General features: G+C 35.7%; 1 protein-coding gene across 1 annotated transcript in view; it reads left to right on the forward strand.

Annotated features, from left to right (window-relative positions):
- Nucleotides 1-4,281: 4,281 nt before the first annotated feature.
- Nucleotides 4,282-22,882, forward strand: part of LOC100375813 (ubiquitin C-terminal hydrolase 7-like) — a 45,001-nt gene continuing 26,400 nt past the window's right edge. Inside the window, exons 1-15 of the mRNA XM_085502155.1 lie at nt 4,282-4,642; nt 5,087-5,209; nt 7,578-7,680; nt 7,900-7,995; nt 11,466-11,539; nt 14,103-14,167; nt 14,757-14,845; nt 15,924-16,032; nt 16,415-16,600; nt 19,775-19,855; nt 20,241-20,331; nt 20,610-20,692; nt 20,982-21,091; nt 21,810-21,963; nt 22,169-22,313. Coding sequence (XP_085358281.1) covers nt 4,579-4,642; nt 5,087-5,209; nt 7,578-7,680; nt 7,900-7,995; nt 11,466-11,539; nt 14,103-14,167; nt 14,757-14,845; nt 15,924-16,032; nt 16,415-16,600; nt 19,775-19,855; nt 20,241-20,331; nt 20,610-20,692; nt 20,982-21,091; nt 21,810-21,963; nt 22,169-22,313 — 1,573 coding nt within the window. The 5' untranslated portion in view covers nt 4,282-4,578. The remainder of the gene's footprint in view (nt 4,643-5,086; nt 5,210-7,577; nt 7,681-7,899; nt 7,996-11,465; nt 11,540-14,102; nt 14,168-14,756; nt 14,846-15,923; nt 16,033-16,414; nt 16,601-19,774; nt 19,856-20,240; nt 20,332-20,609; nt 20,693-20,981; nt 21,092-21,809; nt 21,964-22,168; nt 22,314-22,882) is intronic.

The following is a 22,882-nucleotide window of genomic DNA, read 5'->3' on the forward strand; positions in this document are numbered from 1 at the left end:
CGTATGCGGTTTACAATCTCCATATGAATACAAGTGTGTGGTTTACAATCTCCATATGAATACAAGTGTGTGGTTTACAATCTCCATATAAATACAAGTGTGTGGTTCACAATCTCCATATGAATACAAGTGTGTGGTTTACAATCGCCATATGAATACAAGTGTGTGGTTTACAATCTCCATATGAATACAAGTGTTTGGTTTACAATCTCCATATGAATACAAGTGGTGGTTTTGCAATCTCCATATGAATACACGTGTGCGGTTTACAATCTCCATATGAATACAAATGTGTGGTTTACAATCTCCATATGAATATAAATGTATGGTTAACAATCTCCATATGAATACAAGTGTGTGGTTTGCAATCTCCACATTAATACAAGTGTTGGGTTTACAATCTCTATATGAACGCAATAGGTGATTTTCCGTACAATTGCGAGATCTCGCGAGATGCATGAAAGACGCGCGTCGAACGTCTGCCGCAAAAATCGAACGATTTGATTTTGAACTCGAATTTCCTTATTTCGTAGCTCACACCAGGTATACAGCTTCCTGCTCACACCGACCGGCCGATCTTCGACAGAGGAATATTGCTTTCGAATACCCTTACTTAATCGAAATTGCCTATCATCAAATGTGGACAGCACATTATTAAGCATGGAAATGTCCCCAAAATACTTTCGCGTTTGTCGAATCCCACGCGATGTTTGACGCGACTACGACGCTATGACCTTTGTTTGTCCTGTTTTTACGTTCGATTTCACGCATAACGCGTGATTCTCGCAGTGTACGGAAAGTGGTCTATTGTGGTTGACTGTCTCTGTGAATGCGAGTTGTAGATTTCAATTTACATATGAACACACGTTTGTAGTTTACATACTATATAAATATAAGTTTGTAAATTACAATCTGAATATGAGTATTGGGTTTACAATGTTCTTATTAATACAATGGTATGGTCAGTACATAAATACACGTGTGTGGTTTACAATGTACATGTGAAAGCACATGCGTGGTTCGCAATTTCTGTCTAAATAATACAATTTTATGGTTTAAATCCCTGTATAAAAACAAATGTATGATTTACAATATGTACATAAATAATAATAATTTAATAATAATAATAATAATTTATTGACACAACACCGATATAGTACAATACGGCAGTATGGCCACTAAATACAACTATTAACTACATTTAAAATAGAATTAACATATTTGGCGAAAGGTATCATAAGATGAGTATCCATAGCACTTAATAAATAAATGAATTTACATTCTTGATTTAGTTTTTCAAATTCTGGAAAGCTAATATTGTGGAAAAAAAAATACAATACACGTGTGGTTTACATTCTCCATATAAATACAAATGTGTGTTTTACAACCTCTAAATGAGTATACGTGTGTGTTTTACTATTTCCATGGATATGAACACATACGGATAGTTTACAATCTATGTATACATATAAATGTGTAGCTTACACTCTCAGTATGAATACAAGTATGTGGTTTACGATGTTAATGTGGACGCATGTTCGCAACTTATAAACACAATTGTGTATTTCGCAATCTCTATTTGAAAAGTAATGTGTTGTTTGAAATTTCCATATGATAATTACTTTATTTATCCTGGATAGCACTGGATTCAGTAAAACAATACTAGTGTCTAATATGGCCTATACTAATATGATAACAATAGTAACAAATAAATAAAGAAAAAAAACTGATTTCAAAGATTTGAAATTGTTCAAATAACCCTTATAAGACTGAAATAAAGTCGCCTTGTAATACATGCGTAATTATGCAGCCGTGGTACTATGTAACTAAAACTTCTCTGACATCATTTCCGTAGATGCATAGAATATTGATTAATATGACCAACTAACTAGTCATATATATATACAAGGGACTTCATAGCTCAAACAATGTTTGGACAAACCCAAGATTATGTTAGATCTTCATTTCCCTCCACAATATCCAGATGTGATAGACAAATACTGGGATAGTCAGACATGTGAATCCGTTACCCACAAAACAGCAATTACTGGAATAATTACTACTGGAATTTAACTCAAAGAATTATGAATGGATTCTCGTGAAATGTTCAATTGCGACACACGACTAATCACGTAGACTGTGATAGAGCTGCGCATCTAGTTGCCAAGGAAACATCAAATTTGACACTGGTTCTTCTTTGGTAGCTGAAAAAGTTAAGGAATAACTTCCAGGATAACGTAAGCACCAATAGATTAGATGTTGGGTGGATGTGGACCTGGTGGCCATGGAAGCAACAAGTTTGAGAACGATTCTTCGCTGATGACCAGTGAATGTCAAAAGCACAATGGGAAACCGGTGTGAAAAAAAATTAAAAAAAACAAACATCCACAACCCTATAACCTCTCCACTGACACAGCAAAATATAAAGGAAATAAAGAACATTTTTAAACAACAATGTATTTCTTACTGCAGAGAAAATATGACAAATAAAAAACACTAAATTCAAAATAATTGCAATTTTGAAGACTTCTTAAATGTGTTAAACACAAATCAAAGAATTTCTGTGACTAGATGCAGAACAAGTAATAACAAATTAGCCATTGATAAAAAAGAAGACACACACAACTAAAACACCATTTAAATAGGATTTCTAGACATTGTTCATTGCATGACATAGAAGATGTCTAAATACCAAACCCATCGAAAAGATACACTTTACAATATTATATTCCCAAATGAAACCATAATTGATCTACAGAAATTCATTTATTTAATGAAAGGTGGTTAGCATTAGCATTCTCTTGATTTATTTTTTAATGTTTTTTTGAAAAAGAAAGTTTTAGATTATTTCAATGTTTTGTCATAAGAAGACATATTAAAATGCGATATTCGTGTCAGAGAACTCTTCGTCGCTGCTTGGACGAGTTATAGGTACGACGTGCGATGCAAATCTGGAGTGTCCGTTGTGAGTGTCCGTTGTAAAGTTTTGCCGGCTAATTTGGATTTTGTAAAAAGTCTGATATTAATGTCACTCTCCAAATCTTTTTAATTTACAATGTGATCCATCCACTTACTTGGTGCGCTTTCGTTCCTTTTTTTTCTCATACACTAATTACAATTTGGTGGCCTACATTGAATCAGACCCCCCCCCCACAGAACCCAATGAAACGTGCAAATACTTTGCGCACTTGTCAACTACACGCATGCGCCACTGTTGTCAATGACATAACCGACACTGATCTCTTTCAACAGCACATATCTGTGGATTACCATGTTGTACAGCGCACAGATGTGTATGATTTGATGTTATGGCAATAATACTGACATGTGTATCTGGCAAATATAATAAATGCAATTATGATGCCATTAATTATTTGGAGAGAAAACCGATACCTGAGTGGATCCGGTAATTTTTAGACAGTTTCAAAACATTATTAGTAACGTTTTTGTGCTTGCTATTTTGACACGAAAGCAAATTTTCGTGGCTTCGGTATTTTAGTTTTTAATAAAATATCAATACAATAGTATCTATTTGTTGATATCGTTTTAAGGAGACGACTGTACTGCCGGTATCAATGATATTACAAAAATTATGTTTGTGTGAGATTAATCTGCATAACTATAATTATCATAAATATCAAAGTAATCACTAGCCAAACCAACATCTATAACTAAGGATATATTTGACAATGTTGACGAGCGAAATCAGTGTTGTCAGGTAGGGGCAACTACCTTCCATTGTATCCGTCGTAGATGAGTTTCGGATCTCCGGGACCACCGTGCCATCACCATGATCTCAGACCACTAAACGGCCGTGATGTACAGACTTAGCCGAGTCCCTCTGAGGACAATTTGAACTTATGTAGTCAGTAGATTGTGAGAATGTAATGCCTTATTATTTCGTTGACCATGTAATCAATGACAACGAAGGCTAAATTACGATTTTTTAGACTATATCACGCCACCGAGCACACTTTGTCAGGATGATTATATATTTTGACCGGATAAAATAATGCTAACAGGAAATAAAATGACAATTTGCTCTCGTATTGTTTAAGTATGACAACTTGACAATTGTTTTTTTTTTTAATTCAGATGACCTTTTGCTGGATTACTCTCGTAACTATACAGTAGTGGTGACAAGCAATTTGGGAAAAATGGTTTGGTAATTACGACACGGTTTTTTACAGTTAATTAAGGTTTTTTGGCAGAAAATATACATTCTTCGATGAAGTGCGCCCTCCGCCGATAGTCCTTCTTCATGTCTAACCCATTCCCATGACGCTTTGCGAAACAGCAGCTGGCCGCCATCTTGTTTATTATTGTCTATGTACAATCACGTTTTGCCGTTGTTGGTATCTATTTCTTTTTATTGTCTTTTCTAATTATCATACAGTATAATTCGAGGTAAATTGTGATCCCCTGTTATCGGGGGCTAAGACTGCAGAAATTGGGCGGATCGCGAGCAAGCACGTTAAAGCCAGCCAAGTGTCTCAGAGATCCCCCACGTCTCCGGGTGGTGGTGTGGAGACTAAGGAAGAGGGCGACACTGAGACCGGTAAAAAAACGAACAAGACAATGAACCATTGCCCAGAGCAGGATCAGAAGCTGTCAGACAGCGAGGAAATGGACACAAGAGAAGGTTAGTAACATTACATGGCGATTCGCTTAATGCATTGCTCACCCAGTGTAACTTTCTAAGTGTGTTAATAAAGGAATCCATTTACGCTGCACAAATTATTACATGGCGACGATCAGCTACTTACATACCGAAATGCTACATGCCGGGGTTGCATTGTGTTATTTCTTCCGTGTCGAATTTCTTATAGGTTTAAAAACAAAACATAAGCTGTGGCCAAATTTTTGTTTGACTCATCGCCCGTCTATAAAGTTACGAGTGCTTGGAAATATTACGAACTTGAACGCACGCATCATTTGGAGAATGCCGCTCCCCTAACACCCAGTCATATTTATGAACGTTATTAATCATTATTTGTTTTTATAGTTTAATAATCGGGGATTTTATATCACAGGTTATTTTGCTTGTGTTCGTAATAATGAACGCGATTATACTCTCTTAATGCAGAAAACAGTACTGATGACAAACAGACTACTAATGGGAAGGTGGCTGATGGGACAGGTGAGAAAACAATTAATGGTGACGTGAATGAAGATGACTCAATGCAGCAAGATGAGCCAGATGATGATGGTATGAAATACTTTGTTTTCTCTCTTTCCAAATTATTACAAGCAAATTTAATTTTTAAAATATAATTCCCATGGGTCAACTTTCCTGTGTTGTTATATGCAAACTGTGGATGATGCATCATCTCCTTATGGTTTAAGATTTGAAATTATGTAAAGGTTAAAAAGTTTGGTGGTTGCAAGTATCAAGTTTTCAATATATGTGTTCTCAATACAGGGCTTAAAATTGGGAAGTCAAGACCGTCATTTCCATGATCTTTTGAAAGTTTAATCTTAAAGTTGTGTTTGTTAGAAAATCAAAGTTTAAACCGTGTCAAATAGCAGAATATCTTGTCTATCATATGAAGGTACTGGGAAACGTATTGCAGACATAGAGTATATGGAGTTCTATTAACAAATTTTGAATGATGGTTCACTTACAATTGCAAGTGCTAGTGCCGACACATAGTACATTTTGCCACAGAAGTCATTTCCTGTTTGGGACTACATGACAGGGCCTTGTGGCATTCTCCCTATCAAATGGCAATTTTAATGCGCTATCCTGGCGTCAACCAGGCTCAGTCGAACACAAGCACCTGCGGACCTTAACCAAGGTCCCCCCAAAGTCGCATTTATTAGTGAATGAATCTCGGCCAGTGGAATTGGCCTCCCCATTGAGTCTGTGGCACACTCACCCAAGGTCGACCCTTTTGATATTCAGCCTAAGGTAGGATTTGAACTTGGGTCTACCGATCATGAGTCTGATGCGACAACCACTTACACAGTGTTTACGTTGTACAAAAACATCAGCTTAGCTTCTGATCAAATCAACTTTATGGTTGTTCATGGAATATTTGTGGCATTTTGTATAACACTAACACTAACACATGTAAACATTATCATATATATCTTTCAAATTATTTCACATCCTAACACTTTGTGGCTGTACACTGAAATAATGTTACCCGGTATTTCTAAAGATGCAATACTGTAAAATACTTTATTTTCACTATTTTTGCTGTAGGTGTGATTCAGTGAAAATAAAATCCAACTAATATACTATTTATTTCATATTTTACATTCAACTGTTTAAAAATCTGTAAACTCCATACAAAAAACATCCAAAAAGCCTTTTCAGGGAAAATTAACTCCAACTAAAAAGTATTTTACAATAAAATGTTATTATTATGGGCTCTGGAGTTTGTTCATAAAGAATCTTACCCAACAGAATCCTCAAACTGAATTTATAAGACATCCTAAAATAAAGTAAAGTGGCCTTCTAGTAACTATAAAAATTATGTTTAAATTTGTGATTAGGCCTAATAATCTTCAGTGCAGTACTCCAATATTTCAGGATTTGTTGGCCAACCAATTAATTTATAATTTTTCAAGGTGATCGTAATAATCAGTGGGAGTTGTTTCTACCCATACACAGTGATGGTACAGTGTTGAAGTCTCGTACACTACCTTTGCTGTGTTTTTTTCAGAAATGTAATTACTTTCAGAAAAATATTTGTTCCACTGTCCAAATTTAAATATGAATTGATGGATGATAGTGTTTTTGTATGCATGTATTGTATTACTCACTGTAATGAACAAATTGAGATTATTGGTTTTGTCAAATTTACAAATTTGTCATTATCTCAACCTGGATCATGGATAAAGTATAGGTATAGCAGCAGTGAATTAGCCAATAAATATGGCTTCATTTGCATAATTATTGAGTTACACCAATCATTGTAGAGAGTTGGTAATTAGTTTTGTGTAATTAGTCTCAATGAGTAAGTGTATGGCTATTAAATTGATTGTGTGTATTTTTATCATGCATGAAAACATTTCATGTGACTAACAAATCCCTTTATAGTTTTGTTTTCTGTGAAGCGGAACTCGTTTCACAGAATCCCTTGTTATCAATGGGAAAAAAATTAAAAAAAAAAATTTTGTAGGAGATTAGAAAAAATAATTGCATATGACTGTACAATGAGAAAGAATAACATATTTGCCATGCAGATGGGAACATGAAATTTGAAAAATTACTGCCGCCACCCTTCCAGGTTTCAAATAGGTTATCCATTACAGCCACCCTTCCAGGTTTCAAATAGGTTATCCATTACAGCCACCCTTCCAGGTTTCAAATAGGTTACCCATTACAGCCACCCTTCCAGGTTTCAAATAGGTTACCCATTACATCCACCCTTCCAGTTATCAAATGGGTTACCCATTACAGCCACCCTTCCAGGTTTCAAATGGGTTACCCATTACAGCCACCCTTCCAGGTTTCAAATGGGTGACCCCTCACTTGTTATATTGTAATCAGTATAGGATCTTTTTCAGCCTGTTAAATAAAATGGGAAGACCTATAATTATAAGTTTGATATTTTTTTTTTCATCAGATGAAAGTCGCTCTGAAGCTATATTTCGTTTCACTATTCCAAACTTCAGTAAACTGAAAGAGACAGTACTCAGTCCAGCATGTATGATTCGTAATTTACCCTGGTAAGTCATCTGCTTTTCCATCAATTATAATTCATAATTCAATTCATCTGCTTTCATTTTACACATTTTGCACTGGTGATTATATCATCTGCCATGCAAGGCGAGTTGATCTTGTCTTTAGGCGGTGATCTTGATTCGAGTTCAGACTGAATCATACTGTTTTGTACACACTTAGCACTAGTCGCATGTCTGATGTGGATGTGCATTTATTGCCTGTAGGAAAATCATGGCAATGCCACGAAATAGTCAGAACACAGAGAAACAGGTGAAGACACTTGGCTTTTTTCTGCAATGTAATGCTGATTCAGAGTCTACGTAAGTACTACCCTGTGTAATACTAAAACTAAATCTTTATGGTAATAAATGCATATACTGTGGAATACTTTATTTTCACTGGAATTAATTTTCGCTGAAAAGGCTTTTTGGGCATTTTGTATGAAATTTATTTTCACTGATTTTTTGATGAGTTTAATGTGAAATATAGAAAAAGTATATTCGCTGGATTTTATTTTCACGGAATCATCCCCTCAGCGAAAATAAATTCCAAGCGAAAATAAAGTATTCTACAGTATATGAAGTCAGGATGTATGTGTTACATCTATCCATGATATGCAGACTGAGACAGCTTGAAAAAAACAAACATTTTCCAGTTATTAGCTTATTATTATCGTGTCGACCATGTGTGTTCATTCAGTACAACATAATAGACTCAATATTACATGAATTAAAAAATATATTATTATATAGTAGTGTCATGCAAATATAATATTAAACAAAAGCATTATGATTGTCATGTTTTTTCTATAAAAGAACTCTTACAAAACAGAAAATCTTACGCACCAACAGTTTTATAACATCATATGTATTGCATTATATGAAAATAGTGAACTTAATTAATTAATTGTAATGTTTTCATGATTTTTTTTTTCTTGTCATCTGGGGGGGGGGGGAGAAATTACTATGTTTCAATGTTTGAAGATGGTGAATAAGTAATAGTTCTTGTTTGTTTTGATTAAATTGAAATTGTAAGTGTAGTGACTAGTGTAGAGCACTAAACATGCAATCATCTTCCATCGGTTTGGCTTTTATACACAGCTTTATTTGACCATTCATTGCCAAAGGGTGGCCCACTGGTCACAGTAGACAAGTAACTTTTATTATACAGGTCACTTTACATGTGAATTGCATTAGGGCTCCCCAAAGGTGGTCACTGTAGGCAGATGGTCTTTATATACAGGTTGTCACTAACACAGGTTTACCTATCAAAATCTAAAGATATATACAAATAATTTATAAAACAGCTGATATACAATGCCTGGCTTGACTTGACTTGTTACACATATTGTTAATGTTGTGAGTTCTGTAGTGATGGTTTGTTCTGCCAACCCTTCTAATGCAACAGGATAGGTTCTCAAGTTATCCTCTGATCTAGGGATTGTTTGCTTGGCCATTGACTGCTCAATAATTTTATCCTCCCAAAATCACCAATCTGTCAAGTAATGCTGAATTAAAATTTCAACTGATGTTTAGTACAGTTTGTATGGACTTGATAAGAAATTTCCCGAATAAGATATGCATTTAGAATGCTTTTTATTTTATTTATAGCCTTAAAATACTGTAAAATACTTTATTTTAGCTGGAATTAATTTTCGCTGAAAATGGGTGTTTTGTATGGAATTTATTTTCACCGATTTTTGCTGAGTTGAATGTGAGACATAGGGAAAAAAGCTGAAGCATCCTTTTAGCGAAAATAAATTCCAAGCGGAAATAAAGTATTCTACAGTATTGGTTATAGATAAATCTTCAGGTAATTGTTTAGACTGGCAAAGTCAGGACTAAAAAAATTAATTGTCAGTTTAGCCTTTTTAGCGTGATCACCACGAATACTAGCGTGACCGCAAAAGAAATCCCTACTGGACGCATCTGCAGGCAATCCCCTGCATTGGAGTGAAAACTGGAGCGGAATCACTCCGGTGATTATGCTAATTAAAAGTTGTTGACTAGCACTGACAACAAATCAGAGTGCAGCTCCAATATTTGAATCACATTTCTGTTGTTATTTTTGAGAGTGAAATAACTAAACCTCAGCACCACTACCACCATAATTCTAACCTACACTACATTACAACAGTTTATCTATCTTGTGTCAGATACTGTACATTTTCAGTTCTAAACTACAAGATACGACTAGCAGCAGAACATTCTCATTTCCGTGACTAGTCAGCCATTTGCATTGTGACCCAACCTTTAAAAGGTCATGTTAACACACCTACTCATGAATAATCAATGACATCATAAATAATTAATAGCAGTCAAATGCCCGCAGATGCGTCCAGTCAGGATTTCTCCCGAGTCACATTAGTTTTCGTGATCACGCTAAAAGGACTTAAAACAATTAATTATTAGTCCCCGTTCAGACGAAGTCAGAAAACTGGGACTTATAATTCGGTCTCCGTCCGTGCGTCCGTGCGTCCGTTCGGAGTCATATCTCAGAATCCCTTGGACCGATTCCGTTCATTCTTTGCATGTGCCTAGTACTTTATCTGGGACATATGCACATGCAGTGGTTTAGCGATTCGATTCAAAATGGCCGACTGGCAGCAATCTTGTTTTTTGAAAATGTTGTATTTTGGACATGCTTTGTCAGTTTTCATTCAAATTTGGTACATAGATTATACATGTTAGGATACATGTCCATGATGATTTATTTCACAATTGGATCAAAGATGGCCGACTGGCAGCCATCTTGTTTTTTGAAAATGTTGTATTTTGGACATGCTTTGTCAGTTTTCATTCAAATTTGGTACATAGATTATACATGTTAGGATACATGTCCATGACGATTTATTTCACAATTGGATCAAAGATGGCCGACTGGCAGCCATCTTGTTTTGTTTTTTTATGCGGTATCTTGGACGTGCTCTGTCGGTTTTCATTCAAATTTGGCACATACATGTACTTTATACATGTTAGGATGCATGTCCATAACAATTTGTTTCAAAATCTGGTCAAGGATGGCCGATTGACAGCAATCTGACTTTTTGGCCTTACTACTATATTTCCACAATTTATGTACCATTTTCATACGTATTTGGCACATACATCATACATATCAGTGTGTTTCATAATCAGATCAAAGATGGCCAAATAACGGCTGTTTTTATTTTTGGCCATATTACTACTACATGGAACACATGTTTTGATGTAAATAAACAATCTGTTGTATACGCCACTTGTTTTTTGTAATTTGATTCAGTATGACTGCCCAATGTCCAATTCTTGTGTAAAAGCACTAAATCCATCTCCTATTAATGGTTTCAATCTAATCTCAATGACTTCATCAGCATCAAATTGATATGTCAGATCACAAAATTTGGGACGGGGACTGTGTCATTAACAATGACTTCTATTCATTATAGATCATGTCATAGATATACAGATGTATTGATTTGACTATCTGATTCAAAATGGACGAATGGCAACCTTTTTTGTGCTGAAAAATCATCAAAATATGTGTCAATCATTTCAATGTTAAAAAATCATCACAATCAAGCATCAGCCTGGATCCATATCTCTGACATGTTTATGTTCAAACTATATTACCATAAACAAAACTATGTATTTTAAATTTTATAACTAACAGACTGTGCCATGCATGGCTTGTTTCTTTTTGTAAAACAAAAAAAAAGTCCTGACTTTGCCAGTCAGTAGTAATTGTTGTGCCTGCTGAGAACCCAGAGATAATGGTCTATTAACGCCTTGGTGTATGTATTGTTTTATGGCAGGTCTTGGTCTTGTAATGCGCAAGCTGAACTTCGAATGCTGAATTGGAAGGAGGATGGTGACCCCTTTGTTAGAAGTGAGTACCCAAACATTGATGTGACACTTCCTAACAATCGTTTCGTGACACAGATAGTATAGCACCTGATACATTATGTATTGGCAGCAGCAAGTTTTGATGTTGTGACTCGGTGAATTTTACTTGGCAGCAGCTAGGTTTGACGTTGTGACCAGGTGAATTTTACTCGGCAGCAGCTAGGTTTGATGTTGTGACTCGGTGAATTTTACTTGGCAGCAGCTAGGTTTGATGTTGTGACCAGGTGAATTTTACTCGGCAGCAGCTAGGTTTGATGTTGTGACCAGGTGAATTTTACTTGGCAGCAGCTAGGTTTGATGTTGTGACCAGGTGAATTTTACTTGGCAGCAGCTAGGTTTGATGTTGTGACCAGGTGAATTTTACTTGGCAGCAGCTAGGTTTGATGTTGTGACCAGGTGAATTTTACTTGGCAGCAGCTAGGTTTGATGTTGTGACCAGGTGAATTTCACTTGGCAGTAGCTAGGTTTGATGTTGTGACCAGGTGAATTTCACTTGGCAGCAGCTCGGTTTGATGTTGTGACCAGGTGAATTTTACTTGGCAGCAGCTAGGTTTGATGTTGTGACCAGGTGAATTTTACTTGGCAGCAGCTAGGTTTGATGTTGTGACCAGGTGAATTTTACTTGGCAGCAGCTAGGTTTGATGTTGTGACCAGGTGAATTTTACTTGGCAGCAGCTAGGTTTGATGTTGTGACCAGGTGAATTTTACTTGGCAGCAGCTAGGTTTGATGTTGTGACCAGGTGAATTTTACTTGGCAGCAGCTAGGTTTGATGTTGTGACCAGGTGAATTTCACTTGGCAGCAGCTCGGTTTGATGTTGTGACCAGGTGAATTTTACTTGGCAGCAGCTAGGTTTGATGTTGTGACCAGGTGAATTTTACTTGGCAGCAGCTAGGTTTGATGTTGTGACCAGGTGAATTTTACTTGGCAGCAGCTAGGTTTGATGTTGTGACCAGGTGAATTTCACTTGGCAGCAGCTCGGTTTGATGTTGTGACCAGGTGAATTTTACTTGGCAGCAGCTAGGTTTGATGTTGTGACCAGGTGAATTTTACTTGGCAGCAGCTAGGTTTGATGTTGTGACTAGGTGAATTTTACTTGGCAGCAGCTAGGTTTGATGTTGTGACCAGGTGAATTTTACTCGGCAGCAGCTAGGTTTGATGTTGTGACCAGGTGAATTTTACTTGGCAGCAGCTAGGTTTGATGTTGTGACCAGGTGAATTTTACTTGGCAGCAGCTAGGTTTGATGTTGTGACCAGGTGAATTTTACTTGGCAGCAGCTCGGTTTGATGTTGTGACCAGGTGAATTTTACTTGGCAGCAGCTAGGTTTGATGTTGTGACCAGGTGAATTTTACTTGGCAGCAGCTAGGTTTGATGTTGTGACCAGGTGAATTTTACTTGGCAGCAGCTAGGTTTGATGTTGTGACCAGGTGAATTTTACTTGGCAGCAGCTCGATTTGATGTTGTGACCAGGTGAATTTTACTTGGCAGCAGCTAGGTTTGATGTTGTGACCAGGTGAATTTTTACTTGGCAGCAGCTAGGTTTGATGTTGTGACTAGGTGAATTTTACTTGGCAGCAGCTAGGTTTGATGTTGTGACTAGGTGAATTTTACTTGGCAGCAGCTAGGTTTGATGTTGTGACTCGGTGAATTTTACTTGGCAGCAGCTAGGTTTGATGTTGTGACCAGGTGAATTTTACTTGGCAGCAGCTAGGTTTGATGTTGTGACCAGGTGAATTTTACTTGGCAGCAGCTAGGTTTGATGTTGTGACCAGGTGAATTTTACTTGGCAGCAGCTAGGTTTGATGTTGTGACTAGGTGAATTTCACTTGGCAGCAGCTAGGTTTGATGTTGCGACTAGCGCAAAAGCAAAAATGCTCATGTGTTGACTCTTATCTGTAAACAGTGACACACTATGATGTGTTAACTTCATCTTCAGATTTAATGACGCTTGAAATTACAGCTAAAGCAGATTCCAAACCATTTTTCAATTGAAATTATTTTTTATTTACATATTAGAAATTATTTTCCTTGAAAATAGTACAGTGAGTAGTAACATTTTATGTTAGTTTAAATTCTATTTCATTTTGGTTTCTATAGTTACTGTACATGACAAACATACAAGTATGTATTGTGTAGCAGTGCATTTTTTTGTTTTTTTAGCTCCGCTGTCGACTTTGTCGAGCGGAGCTTATCATATGAGTGATTGTCTGTTGTCTGCCATCATTCGTGTCAACTTTTTACTTTTTCGATAATTCTATAATTTTGATGAATATTTTTGTCATTTTTGGTAAAAATTTACATTTCTTTTGAAAACAACAAGTCTGATTGCTTTGATACTATACATATTGTTCACTTCTAATGATATCTTCAGTTCTTTAATTGAAATGTGCATTGCTAACAGTGAAGCTATCCCAGCCAAGAGGCTGCTTGTCTATGGCTTCTATGCATCACAGGTAAAATGTCCATCACAGTTCATGTCAGTATTGTAACAAAGTTTCAAAACTTATTGATCCTGTTTTTGTTTTCTCTTACTTTTCTACTCCAGAAATTCAACATTTGTTTTATAGTAAAGAAAATGATTGGGGTTTCAGTCACTTTCTAAGCTGGGCGGTGAGTGTTTGATTTTGTTGTATACTATGTGTATTTTCTGTTTTGCAATTTTATCACACTTTTATCAGATAAATTTCATTCAACCCATAATAATGTTTATTTTGTATGTTAATGTCAAATTTTAGCGTCATCCAATTCAGTTTGATTTCTCCTAAATTGAAAGGGTTACTCATCTCTGCAATGATTTTAGTTGAAAGAGAATTTAAAATTTCCATATACTGTATTTACTCTATTAGAAGTGCATCTCTAATAGAAGCATACATAAACCAAAAAGTGCATGCATTGTATGGTCGTTCTTTACCATGCAACGTGTAGATGCTCTAATAGAAACCGCATCCCCTCTGTTGCATTGTACCATTCAAATAGAAGCTGTGGCTTCTAATACAGATTTTACAGTAATAGAGACAATTCAAATAAACATGTTTTACAGTATGCCCTCTAGTGTTCACATAAGTGTGATGTTTACAAGGCTTCATGTATTAAAGTGAGGATAGTTTGGAATTATTAGCAAGCAAAATATGAAAATTTTTTTACATTGTGGTTGTGGCAATAAAAGTGTGTTGTTACTATGATTATGTTTTATATACAGGATATTCTGGATCCTGAGAAGGGTTACTGTAAAGATGATGCAATTACTCTTGAAGTACATGTTGTTGCTGATGCACCACATGGAGTTAGGTGGGTTCGCTGTTGCAGCACACTGGCAAGGGCAATATAATTAAACACGCATACATACTAGTTCACAATAATTGATCACACATACATAACTAGGTCAATTTAATTGAACACACATGCATACTAGGTCAATATAATTGAACACACATACATGCAAGGGCAATATAATTGAATACACATACATACAAGGGCAATATAATTGAATACACATACATACAAAAGCAATATAATTGAACACACATACATACAAAGGCAATATAATTGAACATATACATACTAGGGCAATATAATTGAACACATACATACTAGGGCAATATAAATGAACACACATACATACAAGGACAATATAATTGAACACATACATAATAGGGCAATATAAATGAACACACATACTAGGTCAATATAATTGAATACACACACATACTAGGTCAATATAATTGAATACACATACATACAAGGGCAATATAAATGAACACACACATACTAGGGCATTATAAATGAACAAACATACATACTAGGTCAATATAATTGAACACATACATACTAGGGCAATATAAATGAACACACACACATACAAGGACAATATAATTGAACACATACATACTAGGGAAATATAAATGAACACACACATACATACAAGGTCAATATAATTGAATACACACACATACTAGGTCAATATAATTGAATACACATACATACAAGGGCAATATAAATGAACACACATATATTAGGGCATTTTACATGAACACACATACATACTAGGTCAATATAATTGAACACATACATACTAGGGCAATATAAATGAACACACACATACTAGGGCATTATAAATGCACACATACATACTAGGTCAATATAATTGAACACACATACATACAAGGGCAATATAATTGAACACACATACATACAAGGGCAATATAATTGAACACATAAATAGTAGGTCAATATAACACACACATACAAATGCATTATAATTTATTACACGTACATACATGTAGAAGGGCAATATAATATTTATTATCACACAACATACATGGACTATATACAAGTTATAATGTGTGTGGTTTTGTCGATATTTCAGTTGGGATTCTAAGAAGCATACTGGATATGTGGGGTTAAAGAACCAAGGTGCTACTTGTTATATGAACTCTTTACTTCAGACTCTTTTCTTCACAAACACATTACGAAAGGTAAGCTATGTACACTTTAAATTCTCTTGATGTAATTGCATGCTTTCTCCTTCATGCAAATACACTCATGCTATTCTGCTGACCAGTTAATCATGGATCGACTGTTGCCAGTTGAATGGACCTTTACTACATATCAAACAGGCAAACAGAAAGGCTTGTATTAACCTGATTATGCCTAACATTTAGGCAAATGAACTCTTTTGCTTGTTCACAAAATGCCTATATTCAAAAAGTAAAGTATACAAGTTAATCTGCTCAGTTAAATCCTGAACAGATCAACACAGACCAATGCTATTTGTCAACTGAATGGTATACATAAGACAACCATTCATTTCTTACTTTGTTGCCATAAATAAACTAATAAATATATTGTATTTTCCAGGCTGTGTATTCAATGCCGACAGAAAGTGATGATTCTTCTAAGAGTGTCGCTCTCGCTTTGCAGCGTGTCTTTTTTGAGCTCCAGTACAGTGACAAAGCTGTCGGAACTAAAAAACTGACCAAATCATTTGGTTGGGAAACTTTAGATTCTTTTATGCAACATGATGTGCAAGAAATGTGCCGAGTGGTAAGTGATATTTAACTCTTTCAAGTTTGCTCTATTTAGTTACTTCTGCTGTTGTACATCACATATAACTATGTAACATGACTTATCATATACGTAGACACGTTATCACCTAGGTGTGATGTCACACTGTAGTGATATTGTATATATAATATATACATATCACTACAATACATATCACTACAATACATATCACCACATTACATATCACCATATTACATGACACCACACTACATGACACCACACTACATGACACCACATTACATGACACCACATTACATGACACCACATTACATATCACTACATTACATATCACCACATTACATATCACCACATTACATGACACCACATTACATGACACCACATTACATATCACTACATTACTTATCACTACATTACATATCACCACATTACATATCACTACATGACATATCACCACATGACATATCACCACATTACATATCACTACATTACATATCACCACATTACATATCACCACATTACATGACACCACACTACATGACACCACACTACATGACACCACATTACATGACACCACACTACATGACACCACATTACATGACACCACATTACATATCACCACATTACATATCACCACATTACATATCACCACATTACATATCACCACATTACATTACACCACATTACATTACACCACATTACATTACACCACACTACATGACACCACATTACATATCACCACATGACATATCACCACATGACATATCACCACATGACATATCACCACATGACATATCACCACATGACATATCACCACATTACATGACACCACATTACATGACACCACACTACATGACACCACATTACATGACACCACACTACATGACACCACATTACATATCACTACATTACATATCACCACATTACATATCACCATATTACATATCACTACATTACATATCACCACATTACATATCACCACATTACATATCACCACATTACATGACACCACATTACATGACACCACATTACATGACACCACATTACATATCACTACATTACTTATCACTACATTACTTATCACCACATTACATATCACCACATTACATATCACTACATTACATATCACCACATTACATATCACCACATTACATGACACCACATTACATGACACCACATTACATGACACCACATTACATATCACTACATTACTTATCACTACATTACATATCACCACATTACATATCACCACATTACATATCACCACATTACATTACACCACACTACATGACACCACATTACATATCACCACATTACATATCACCACATGACATATCACCGCACTACATATCACTACATTACATATCACCACATTACATGGCACCACACTACATGACACCACATTACCACATGACATATCACCACATGACATATCACCACATTACATGACACCACACTACACGACACCACACTACACGACACCACATTACATGACACCACACTACATGACACCACATTACATGACACCACATTACATGTCACTACATTACATATCACTACATTACATATCACTAAATTACATATCACCACATTACATATCACTACATTACATATCACCACATTACATTACACCACATTACATTACACCACATTACATGGCACCACACCACACTACATGACACCACATTACATGACACCACATTACATGACACCACATTACATGACACCACATTACATGACACCACATTACATGACACCACATGACATATCACCACATGACATATCACCACATGACATATCACCACATGACATATCACCACATGACATATCACCACACTACATGACACCACACTACATGACACCACACTACATGACACCACATTACATGACACCACACTACATGACACCACATTACATATCACCACATTACATATCACTACATTACATATCACCACACTACATGACACCACACTACATATCACCACATTACATATCACCACATTACATATCACCACATTACTTATCACCACATTACATATCACCACATTACATGACACCACACGACATATCACCACATTACATGACACCACACGACATGACACCACACTACATATCACCACATGACATATCACCACATGACATATCACCACATGACATATCACCACATGACATATCACCACATGACATGACACCACATGACATGACACCACATTACATGACACCACACTACATGACACCACATTACATGACACCACATTACATGACACCACACTACATGACACCACACTACATGACACCACATAACATGACACCACATTAAATATCACCACATTACATATCACCACATTACATATCACCACATTACATGACACCACATTACATGACACCACATTACATGACACCACATTACATATCACTACATTACTTATCACTTCATTACATATCACCACATTACATGACACCACACTACATGACACCACACTACATATCACCACATTACATATCACTACATGACATATCACCACATGACATATCACCACATTACATATCACCACATGACATATCACTACATTACATATCACCACATTACATATCACCACATGACATATCACCACATGGCATATCACCACATGTCATATCACCGCATGACATATCACCGCATTACATATCACCACACTACATATCACCACACTACATGACACCACATTACATGACACCACATGACATCACATCACATTACATGACATCACATTACATGACATCACATTACATACCACCACATTACATGACACCACACTACATGACACCACACTACATGACACCACACTACATGACACCACACTACATGACACCACATTACATGACACCACATTACATGACACCACATTGCATGACACCACACTGCATGACACCACACTGCATGACACCACACTGCATGACACCACACTACATCACACCACACCACATCACACCACACCACATGACACCACACCACATGACACCACACCACATGACACCACATTACATATCACCACATTACATGACACCACATTACATGACACCACATTACATGACACCACATTACATGACACCACACTACATGACACCACACTACATGACACCACACTACATTACATATATAACCACATTACATGCATTGATATGCATTGAGATATTTTTCATTTCATCTCTCAGTTAATAGATAACATGGAAAGTAAAATGAAAGGAACCCTTGTGGAAGGAACAATTCCTAAACTGCTTGAAGGGAAGATGATTGTAAGTATGATAGCAATGCACCTCTTATGCTGATCATAACACAACTTGTATCAAAACAATGATTATTGCAAAACACTGGTTTCTAACAATGATTTTGGGAAATTTCTCTGATTGTGTTTTGATGACAATTTTGCTTTTCTGACAAAAAATAATGCACCACTGATTTTTAATCTGAAAATTCAACCAGTTCAAGATTTCCACATAGTTTTGTATTCTTAAAACCTTGCTGTTCTTTAAAACTAACGATTTGAAAGTGATCCAAGTTTTTGTGGTAGCAGTACTCTTAATACTTAATAGTCGAAAAATGATCAGGCTAAATTAGGGCCAATAGTAGCTGAATTTGAAAGACACTTCTGTAACAGTGCTTTATTTATTTCTCTTTTAGTCCTACATTAAATGCAAGCATGTTAACTACATGTCTCAAAGAACAGAGCCTTTCTATGATATTCAGCTTAATATCAAAGGGAAAAAAACAAGTAAGTCCTGTATCCTGCATTTCATTTCATTTCAGTACTTGATATGAGGAAGCTCAGATTAGATGTTGGTTCATAATGTCTGTTGTTGTTGCTGTTTTTAAATAAATGAAGCTTGAAAATTATAATTTCTCCCATGACAGCATTTTAATGAGTTTAAGAAGTGATGGTATTGTGGTTTACTGATGGCTACCTAGTTCCGTCAGCAGCAGATTTTGTGGGTCGTATTTATGATGTGGAAACATTAGAAGTAAATATTTTTGAAATATTACTCTTTCTAGTTATGGAATCTTTTCAAGACTATGTAACACCGGAAACTATGGATGGAGATAATAAGTATGACGCAGGTGACTTTGGACTGCAGGTATTTAATTTGATTTTTGTAATTTGTATTTCATACTGTCTTGTGCCAATAATTGTGATTTTTCAATATTTTCTATTCATGTCAATGGTGTTAGGTACTGTACTCTTAGGTTCTGTAATTTACAGGTGTGTTTCAATGGTTAAAACTTCAGGACCTTTAGTTGTGCAGTTATTAATATGGGATGGGATTAATATGAAATTTTTGAGAAACAAGCACATTGCAGTATTCGGATACTTCATACAATAAACTGAAATGTAACCAATTGTTTGTTTTATTTTTATCTCTTCAGGAAGCTGAAAAGGGGGTGACTTTTCTTTCATTTCCTCCTGTGTTACATTTACAACTGATGCGTTTTCAGTACGATCCAGCTACAGATACAAACATTAAAATTAATGATAGGTACGTTGTCATCTCAATAATGTTCTTTTCATATTCTCTGAATTTTCGTTCTGTGCTTGACTTTGTTACAGGTGGTAATGATAATGAAGGGAAGGTATGGATATGAAATGTCTGTCAATGTTGTAGTTGGTGTTATTATATTATGCCTACGGCTACAGTTTTGATTCAATCAGTTTCTTATTGTAAGTTGGTTGATCTTCCACAAAAATAACTCGTTCAAAATTTTAATTCTTTAATATTCATATGAAAAATCAGTCTATTATTAAAGATAAAAATAAAATCACAAATTTTAACAATATTCTGAGCACTGGATTTGATCTTACCATTTTTCTTATATTTTACATTCAACTGGTGAAAAACCAGTGAAAATAAATTCCATACAAAACACCCAAAAAGTCTTCAGTGAAAATTTATTCCAGCTAAAATATAGAATAGAATGGAATAGAATGGAATAGAATAGAATAGAATAGAATAGAATAGAATAGAATACAGAAGTTACAAAACAAGAGAAAATGTATGTGTAGCAATACATAACAATTGTATTTCAAGGGATTATGCAGTTTTGTATGCATCAAATAGATCTGAAATTATCGTAGTTTTACTTTTCTCATGTTGTAGGCAGCCTAAATGAAATGTATTGTTCCTAGTATAGTATCCTTTTTGTCACTGCTCATGTTGAGACAATGTTAATGTGCACCATATTTGTTCTTTTTTCTAGGTTTGAATTTCCAGAGAAGCTTAATTTAGACAATTTTTTACAAAACAAAGAACCCACGCCAGCCCTGTATACCATACATGCAGTGCTAGTACATAGCGGGGACAATCATGGCGGTCATTATGTTGTATATATTAACCCTAAAAGTGATGGCAAGGTAAAGTTTTATAACATGTTTCTTCTCTGCAATATTCCACATATGAATTTATTGTTTTCTTTTATTCTGCTCCTTAGCTCTTCTTTTTATGTTGATTTCTCCTCAGCCAGGAACGAGAAAATAAACTAATTCGTCATATGTGATTATGCAAATTAAATTGTATTTATTGTGTCATAACATCTTTCTATGGTTTGATATCTTACAGTGGTGTAAATTTGATGATGATGTTGTGTCCCGCTGTAATAAAACTGAAGCCATTGACAACAACTTTGGTGGACATGAAGATGATATATCTGTAAAACACAGTACCAATGCTTATATGTTAGTCTATATACGGGATAGCTGCAAAGGTAAATCTCACAACATGGCTATTAGTGCTGGGGAAGATCTACATAGAGAATTACCAAGGTGCAACCACCTGTCAAGATTTTCTATTTGACATTGGTGCAACCACCTGTCAAGATTTTCTATTTGACATTGGTGCAACTACCTGTCAAGATTTTCTATCTGACATTGGTGCAACCACCTGTCAAGATGTTCTATCTGATATTGGTGCAACCACCTGTCAAGATTTTCCATCTGATATTGGTTCAACCACCTGTCAAGATATTCTATCTGACATTGGTGCAACCACCTGTCAAGATTTTCTATCTGACATTGGTGCAACCACCTGTCAAGATGTTCTATCTGATATTGGTGCAACCACCTGTCAAGATTTTCCATCTGATATTGGTTCAACCACCTGTCAAGATATTCTATCTGATATTGGTTCAACCACCTGTCAAGATGTTCTATCTGATATTGGTGCAACCACCTGTCAAGATTTTCCATCTGATATTGGTTCAACCACCTGTCAAGATATTCTATCTGACATTGGTGCAACCACCTGTCAAGATTTTCTATCTGACATTGGTGCAAC

This window comes from Saccoglossus kowalevskii, chromosome 8 (assembly GCF_978046115.1).
Source record: "Saccoglossus kowalevskii chromosome 8, keSacKowa6.1, whole genome shotgun sequence".
Taxonomy (NCBI): domain Eukaryota; kingdom Metazoa; phylum Hemichordata; class Enteropneusta; family Harrimaniidae; genus Saccoglossus; species Saccoglossus kowalevskii.